The following is a 9,740-nucleotide window of genomic DNA, read 5'->3' as shown; positions in this document are numbered from 1 at the left end:
TATATATATATATATATATATACTGTAATTTGTTTTGTATCCTACATCTCCACTTTTCAGTAGCAATCATACAATGAGAAGATCACGCCATATTACTAAAAGATGAATATTCAAGTTATGTATCATGAGGTAAATATGTGTAATCTATATTTTCTTTTATGATTTAAAATATTATTTAATATATATATATATATATATATATATATATATATATATATATATATATATATATATATATATATATATATATATATATATATATATATATATATATGTGTGTGTGTATTTGAATATGTATATATATATATGTGTGTGTGTGTGTGTGTGTATATATATATATATATATTCAATAATATATTATATCATATATATATATATATATATATATATATATATATATATATTAATTATAACTTTTGAGTTTCTCATTAAATTGTTATCATTCATCACTTATATCATTTTATATGTTTATATGAATAAAACATCACTTTATATTTAAATATACGGATCATCAAAAGTCTCTCATTGATTATTTTAATAATATATGTAGTATGTAAATTATTTACTATTTAAAATATTATTTAAATATATATATATATATATATATATATGTGTGTGTGTGTGTGTGTGTGTATAATATTGATATATAATTATATATACATATATATAATTAAATATAATGCGTGTTTGTTTGTTTTTGTAGCTACTGAAGAAACACTGAATTAAAAAAATGTCAAATGTAGACTTTCCAAGAAGACACGTGCTTAGTTCTATGTTGGATGAATTCGTTCGAAGATTCTTTTTTTAATGTTTATAATGTGATTATTATATTGTATAATTGTATTTATATATTTAAGTTAATTTAAATTTCTTATATAAATTTTCTTACAATTCTATCCTTTTAATTATTAAATAGTATAGTATAAAAATATATATGTTAAAAAAGTTCAAATCAATTACCAGGATTCTTAACCCAATACCCTAAACAAATCTATGTATTCATTCGCTTTTTGGAGATTCGTAGAAGATTAGCATACATTTTGTCTACGTCGGCACTTAGTTACCTATTTTGATGTTCGTGGAAGTTTTTGCTTATTTATTACGATTATTATGGACTTTTTTTTAAAAGCATTATTATGGACTGTTAAGAACTCTTTGTTTCATATGGTCGTTATTATATATGTCCTCCCAATAAGAACTATTACGTACGAGACAACCACATACTTTACTTTAAAATAAAAAATGCAAAGCGTAAAAATATTCGTGCAACGCACGGGCAATGCTTCTAGTATTATAATATGAGGGAAATCAAAAGGTATAATCATCATTTCTATAATTATGAAGTAATCATTACTAATCTATTACTAGTTGACTTGGTTTTTCAATCTTGCTACCTTTGTTTATTTATCTAAACCCAAAGTCATTTTTCGTAGGGTTCAGTCTTTTGGACCAAGGTGATCTAAACAAGTCAACTTTTTTCTAAAAATTCGTGCAAAATTTATAGGTGTTAAGACAAGAGAGAGGCTAAAATGTAATGGAGTATTTAGAAAAAATAAATGCACACTTCCAAAGAAGAAACTTGTTATTGTCACGTTACCGTTTTTCTTCTTTTCTAAAAGCAAATAATAATATCATTAAAAGGTAATATCACTATTTTTTTCGGAGGAGAAAATAATAATAGCATTCCCTATGTCGTGTATAATCTATATTCAAATAACAATGAAAAGAATAAAAATTACAGTATATTTAGTTTGTTATATAAAAATAATATCCTCAAACATTTTTGTCATGTGAACGGTTGCTTAAAAATTATATATATACACTATGAATTATAGTATAAATCGCAACCTAAAACGTATGTGTAAACGTAAAGGTGAAATTTTAACGTAAAAATATATTTTAAAAGTTAAATAAAACGTACACTTAAATTGTAAATATAAACGCAAAAGGTAAAATACGTAAACGCAAAAGGTAAAATTTAAACATAAAGTAGTATTAATAGTATTTAACTTTTTTAATATTCTTAATATTAGTTTTATTTATTGATATATTTATATTATATTCACATATTAATTATGAGGTAATCATTACTTTAATATATATAATATTTTAATTAATTTTTGAGTTATATCCTTTGGACCAGCTTGGTTTAAAAAGTAAATGATTAGTCAACAAAAAGTTATTAATTCACTCAAAATTTCAATTTCAGCTTTTCTATTCAATAAATGAATTTAAAATGGGGCCCACCTCTACATGGCACTCACACTATGTCAGTATTCTCTCTATTACGTGGCAGTATCATTTAATAAATTTTCTTTTATTATTTTTATTTTCATATTACTAATAACACTCCTATTTTATTTAATTCTATTTTTTGCCAATAAAAAATAACACACTCCTATAAATATAAAATAGTACATGTAGTTAAGTTAATATTGGTAATAAACATAAAAATCAACCAAATGCTTCATAATTCATGCAATAAGGTGTATAATGTTAACATACACTTAACTACACAATATTTAATTATGTACGTATATTATGACACGTAATTCCAGTTAGAAAAAGGGGAAGAAAAAATGACAAGCAAATAATAAACGAAAAAAACGCAAAGATGTAAACGTAAACATGTAAATGAAAAATGGAAAAAAGGTAAACGGAAAAATTTAAACATAAATATTAAAACGTAAACTAAAAATGTAAGTGTAATTGGACCGTGTGAAGTATGAACCTTGAAAAAAAAAATTGAGTAAATGAGAGAACTGAGTTGGGATAGAAAAAAAAAAAATTAATATGAGAGATAAAAAATTGGAGAAGAGAGAATCTCATATCAATTTAATTTTAAAATTGTTAATTATTAATTAAGAAAATAGTAATAAAAGACAATAGAAATTAAAAAAACATAATTATTACTACAATAATTAAATAGGGTAGTGATGGTCCAAAGAAGTCAAAGGTTCGTTTATTTACATAAAGCCTTTTTCGTATTGGTTTGGACATGCTTACGAGTAGAGTCTTCCTGGGTTGGGGTCACGACAGGCTCATTACTATTAGAGTCCACAGGATTAATGTTATTGGGTTTATCAGCATGATTTATTGTGCTAGAGAATTTTAAGGATTCAGTATTAGACACGTGTGTTCCAAACGAAGAGTCTTCTAGGCTTACTTTGTTTTTTTTTTTTTTTTTTTTTTTAACAACGATTGGGATCAACCGAGGGGGAATAAATCACTCGTTGCGATCATCTCCCATTTTCTACCTGAGTGGTAGTGGCCTGCCTCTAACACACTTGAGGTCAGGAGTTCGACTCCACTCCAGGGCAACAATTAATGCAATTCTATCCATGTCATGTAAGGATCCACCCATGACATCTTTCCCACATTGTGTTGGGGGTAAAGGGGAGGGGGGGTTTTACTTGACCGTGTCCTTGGATCGGTTCAAGGTTTCCTCCCGGGCAGCGATAGGGGACGGGTTAATATCACTGCATCGGCATAGTCAAAACGGGAGATGATCGTAACGGGTGGTTAAGTCCCCCTCAGGTATCCCAAAATCGCTGTTCTAAAAAACTTTGTTTTACCCGTCATTTTTACAGTGATGGTGAGGGTGTTGGGATTATTGACTCATTATTGACTCATTTAATGTGGGATTATACTACTACTGTTACTATTTATGTATTCGAAATATGGGGTTTTAAAAGTCAAAATTGAAGGCTAGTTGTTAATGGTACTACTGTTCATTAGTTATGTCATTAGTTATGTCAAATGAATATATTTTAATTTAATTTAATTTAATAATTTAATTTTAATTTAAGTTAATTTAATTTAATTTAATTTAATATATATTGGAGTGTGATGGTTACGTTTTTCTGTATATAAGACTACTCGTTACCTTGTTATTTTTTTGTCCGGACAAAAAATTGTACTTTTAAGAGGAGGGAAGGTTTTGATTATGGCGTGACAATGTTAAATTTTGAAGTTGTGTTATGATTAGTGTTAAATTTGAGTGATAATGGTTTTGGTGTTGTGATAAAATATGATTGAAGTTGAGTGAAAAAAGTAAATAAGTAAAGTGAAAATGAGGTAGGGTGTCTAAATTTATCATTTCCCATTATAAATAAAATTGACGATCTCTAAAATGTTAAATTTGACGCCTCGTAACAAGTGTTAGAGGCGTCAAAATTTGTCAAGTAACATACGATTCCAAATTTAACGTTGTTGTAATAATCGCTCAAAGAGACAATACACTATCAACCAACTATTATTTTAAATTTGATAAAATTTTGTCGTTGATCCTTTTAAGTTTGTATTAAACAGAATAGGAGAACTTAAACTTTTTTATTGATTTTGTTGACCTCGAACTATTATATAATTTTACGGATGATCCTAACACTAACGATCGTTAATATTTCTCTGTTAACTCAACACATGTGCAAACCATGTGATGGTATTTTTATCTTTTCTTTCCCAATATTTTTTATTTTTCACTCTTTTGGAGCTTTCTAACCATGAGTAAATATGTTCTTAAACAAAGTTCAAATTCCACTTACACATCAAATCAAACTAAATTGCTAATGAAATCAACAACCAAATTACTCAACTAAAATTACTCAACTAAAAGCATAATTAAAACCCTATAGTTAAAATCAAAACTAATTCAAAAAAGCTGGTGCTTCAACATTTGTAAAGTCACATTCTTTTCATCATCTACCCATACGCAATCGAAAATAGCGAAATATCATAATCAATATCTCATCGAACTATTCATAACATATACTCGTATATATTCTTATGATCAACCATCACAAACCCTAGATCTATCTTGATGAACAATCACTCCAAAACCTTAAATCGAACCCTAAACCATGACAGACTTACAAATTCACCTAATTAAACACAACATTATATGCATCATAATATGCTAATTACCAGAATCATAGCCCCGTCCATAAACCACCATCTTCCCCCCGCTACTGCCGCAGTTAACTATTCATTAGCACCACCATCTATCTCTGGCGCCACTACAGCTGCTCGATGTTGCTACTGCTTCTATTGAACCACCATCATTTTTCATGTGTATGTATGTGTTTATGTATATGTATGTATGTGTTTATAAGTTCTTTATGAATATGTATGTGCGTCTTTTTCATGTGCATCCGAAACCTCAATTGTTTATGAAATATACATGTATGTATGTATATATAAATATGAACTGTTGCCTGAGTTTCATTAATTTCATGGATTGAATAAGAGGGTGGTAATTGTGAGGATTTGGAGAGTCGTGAATTGAATCGGTTTATGATTAAAGACAAAGTAGAGAAAAATTGAGTAATAAGTTAGAAAAAACTAAGGATGAAATGAAAGTATACGCCGATTGAGAATATTGCACACAATTATGTGTCGTGTATATTCCTTATATATTGTACAGAGTAATAACAAACTACCTTAAAAGGTTGAGATACAGATAATCTTGAAATACAATAGATGATATACACAATCAAATAAAATGAAATAATATAAACAAAGATATGGGGCAATATATTCCGTTACCCCCGCAAGCGAAGAGGGGGGAGGCCCAACACGTAGCTTGATCGAAAGTCCTCAAAAAGAGGCCTCGGAAGACTCTTCGTAAAAATATCAGCCAGTTGCATATGTGTAGAGACAAAGTTGGTATTGAGCTTGCCGGAAAGAACTAATTCACGTACAAAATGATAATCAATATCAATATGTTTAGCTCGCTTGGAGAAACAGGATTGTGACTTAAAAATAAGGCACCGCGGTTATCACATAATAAGGTAGGACGTCCGGAAGGTAATACGTGGAGCTCACGAAGAAGATGTGTGATCCAAACGATCTCAGAAGAAGTGTTTGCTAAAGCCCGATACTCAGATTCACAACTAGAGCGAGATACTTTTGGTTGTTTCTTTGCACTCCATGATACGAGATTACCACCAAGAAAAATAGAATAACCATATGCTGACCGACGCATTTCAATACAATGCGCCCAATCAATATCAGAATAACCAAGAATAGTGGGTGCCGGCGCATGCAAACAACTGAGTCCATATGATAACGTGCCTTTAACATAATGCACTATACGTTTAATTGCCTGAAAATGATCCTTCCTTGGAGCATGAAGAAACTGACTAACCTGATTAACTACATAGGAGAGATCAGGTCGCGTAATTGTTAGGTATTGAAGAGCACCAACCAAGGATCGATATAAAGAGGGATCATTGAACGGCACTCCTTGACTCGTGAAGTCGGCAGATGTAGATAAGGGAGTAGCAACAGGCTTGATGTCCAAGAGCTTAGCGCGTGTAAGTATGTCATGGGCATACTTTTGACTCAAGAAATTACATGATGTATTATATGAAACCTCAATTCCAAGAAAGTAAGACAATTTCCCAAGATCAGTGACTTGAAACTCACTATTAAGTTTCGAGATAAAGAAACGAAGCAAAGTGGTATTGTTGCATGTGAGTATAATATTATAACACCCCAGATTTTTTTTATACAGCGGAAGACCAATTTAACTAGTATATAAGTTAAAAATGTATATATACATATATAATCCACTTAATGAAAACATGTTAATAAATAAACGACCGGGTGTTATATTAAAACGTAAATACAACTTTAATAGAAAAGATGCGACATCAGAGTTTCCGGCTTTGTCAAACATATCTTCCAACATCCCATCTTCGCCCTGATAACTAGCATACAACAAATCCATAACCTGCAGGGAAGATGTGGGGGATTAGCACGAAGCTAAGTGAGTGCAACTAACTACATGCAATAGTATACAGGAACCATCATACTAATCATGTCACATAGTCTAACACATAAACATCACCCAAGTGCCGTCTACAGAGACTCTGGCGGCTCGGCCAAACCATTAACCACCAGCTAATAGGACTGGGGGCTTACCAGAAGTTCCTCCACCACCGTATGTATATACATAATTCACACGCGACGGACGCGTCATTCACATATATATACACCACGGCTGTCTAGGCCACCACATGAGGAACCCAACCCGCAGGTTGATCTCTCCTACCGAGGCTACCACACAATAGGGACGCACTGGGCTCCAGTAGACAAGCATCAACTAACATGCAGTCATCACAACAACTAACTAACCACAACAATAAGTATATCTAACAAGCATGGCAATCATAATATAACATGCTTCTATATACTATATTCTTCAGTTAGTCCCACTCACCGATACCGACATCACTCGGTAGTCTAATGTCACCGAGTCTTCTCCTCGTCTGTATCACCTGAAAACAATACTCACAAGTTAGTTATAATATTATTATCATCAAAATATAAACGGGCAGCATAACGGCTAAAAATCAACACTTAGTAAAATTTTACACTTCCAAAGACGTCGGTCGACTGTCAGAGACAGTCGGCCGACTGTCTACACTCACTCGGCCGAGTGTCTAGACACTCGGTCGATGGTCTCTCACAGACACACTCAGCCGATGGTCGAGTCAGTCGGTCGATGGTCGCGTCGGTCGGTCGACTGTCAAGAGACAGTCGGCCGATTGTGTTTATCTGCAGAAGCTGAAGAACAAAGTGACGGGTTTCACCCAAAATCGACCAATTCTGGCTCTAGAGCTCGATTACGCCCTCAAAACTGACCAAATCGAAGATACTAAACATGTAGAAACATAAACCCACAAGATTTGGACTCAAACAACATCAAATCTAACCATTTTGACCCAAATTACACACTTTGTAAAAACTAACACAAAACTCCATTTTTCTCAAAGATTAAAGCATGAAGGCTTGTGATTCTTACCTTGTTAGAATCAGTAGACAACAAAGAACACGATTCTAAGATCAATTTGAGCCCAAGAACAAGTTTTGATGATTAGGGTTTGGTGAGATGGAGATGAACGTACGGAAGTAATATTTGGGGAAGAATCTAGAAAAATGAAGATAATTCTCCCCACCTACACACTTAAGGGTTAAAAAAACCCATACATCACAACACACGGGTATTTATCAGTTATCTGAATTCTTTCGTATCTCATTTGGTAACCCATACGAAGTCCAAATTAAATAAACAAACCTGTTCTGTGACCCTTGTCACAAACTGGTCCTATCCACAACATTAAAATAATACAAAATATAAAATTAGAATAAAAGCATATAATAACACCACACAACCTGAGGGCAAAATAGTAATCTAACAGCTAGGCCCGCTTCGAGGGTGTTACAAATCTACCCCCCTTAAAGAGATTCCGTCCTCGGAATCTACTAAGTCATAGCCAACACGGGTCACAGGTAACAAATACCAACACAATTGGTCACACCGGTAGCTACACCAAAACACATCCTAAGATAACAAACATTACCAAGGTTCATTAGTTTTTCTCATCTGCCAACCTATAAGCGAAAATCATTAATTTAAAAACTCACCGTCACTAAGTTAATGCTAACCCTTTCTGTTACGACCAACTCCAATCATGCAACACAACATTCAGATAATTTATCCCGCAATTGTCTATAGCATCACAATTATCGCTTGAAGTGGTAACCAAGTACCAACAATCTACTGTTTAACAAGGGTCGTGCACGTCATCATTTATCCTAAGCTAAGCTAAGAGGATAACGATCAAGCAATTCAACACTAGATGCAATCAACATTCATGCAAATACAAGACAACCCAAAAGTATTATATAGACCCATCATCAACTTAATTGACTTCCACAAAAAGTTTCACGTCAAATTGTCACTACACCCCACTTTCTGAAGATAGCAACGGTTATACACTGTCAATTTCATTGAATAGGACTGATCCATCAAATTTCGAGATTACCCATAAAGTTAACCCATTAAATCTTATATTCAGTTTATTCTAAGTCATCAGTGTGTTGTCAACGTGTCACATGAAGACGCAACTCAGTTAAGCCCACAATTCTACATCACTAAATCAACAAAGGTCATGGGTATTACAAACCACCAAAACGGGCCACAACGTAACCTAAGTCAAATCATGTCCTATGGTCATATGCCTTACAAAGCTCCGTCCATTCTCGTAGGTCAAAAGCTAACTTATCGGTCTAAGGCCAAACACATCATCTGATAGTCTACTATCCAAGTGTCGAGACCCGCTATATGCCGATCTGCAAACTTACTTACTTACATTACACGATATCCGAATCGTTCTTCACATTCTGGTCTAGAAAACAGTCTTTACCATGAGCTAAAGAAGTTCAATGCTGACAACCTACTGCTATCTAATAACTGAAAAAGTATAATTTCGTCTGAATTCCAAACTTGATCTATCAATAATCTTACGAAATACCACGAAAATTCCATCTCATGTCTAGCTTTTACACACTAACTCTCGAGTCACTACTAATGACCCACAACATTATATCTGTCAATCATGATTTGAGGTTATTCTCGAGTCACTTTCTTCGAATTTCCTAGATCAACTCACTTTAAAACACTGAATAATGGCTATCATTTACCTTAGAATACACAAACTTAGCTAATTTCATCACTACAACATAGCCAAATCAACTCGGATTACACTGATTTACCCAAATTCCGTAATTTAATACTTGTTTCAATCCTGATATTTAAGAATTTCGTTGAAATTCGCTTATCTGGTTCAATGTTCCCCAATTATTCAACGACTAAATCGTTATTCTGATCAACTCAATCATAGTAGAAATGATTACCAACCCAATTTCAAATCAATTCAATCATTACATCAAAA

At 32.5% G+C, this 9,740-nt stretch overlaps 1 protein-coding gene across 1 annotated transcript; it reads right to left on the bottom strand.

Annotated features, from left to right (window-relative positions):
* Positions 1–5,686: 5,686 nt before the first annotated feature.
* LOC139875384 (uncharacterized mitochondrial protein AtMg00810-like) lies at positions 5,687–9,334 on the bottom strand. The gene is made up of 2 exons (XM_071862720.1): positions 9,213–9,334; positions 5,687–6,425 (listed from the first exon to the last, which is right to left on the bottom strand). The coding sequence occupies exons 1-2, from the start codon at positions 9,332–9,334 to the stop codon at positions 5,687–5,689; spliced, it is 861 nt and encodes a 286-aa protein (XP_071718821.1).
* Positions 9,335–9,740: the final 406 nt, after the last annotated feature.

The sequence above is a fragment of the Rutidosis leptorrhynchoides genome, chromosome 11, assembly GCF_046630445.1.
Source record: "Rutidosis leptorrhynchoides isolate AG116_Rl617_1_P2 chromosome 11, CSIRO_AGI_Rlap_v1, whole genome shotgun sequence".
Taxonomy (NCBI): domain Eukaryota; kingdom Viridiplantae; phylum Streptophyta; class Magnoliopsida; order Asterales; family Asteraceae; genus Rutidosis; species Rutidosis leptorrhynchoides.
Note: the sequence above shows the minus strand (reverse complement) of the source record. Positions and strands in the feature narration are given on the sequence as shown.

What these genes read in the sequence shown, in the direction of transcription:
- LOC139875384 (XM_071862720.1), bottom strand. Translation starts at nt 9,334, where the DNA reads ATGGAATTTTCGTGGTATTTCGTAAGATTATTGATAGATCAAGTTTGG. An exon ending in TTGAACTTCTTTAGCTCATG is followed by an intron (nt 6,426 to 9,212) that starts GTAAAGACTGTT and finishes GAAACTTAATAG; the next exon opens with TGAGTTTCAAGTCACTGATC.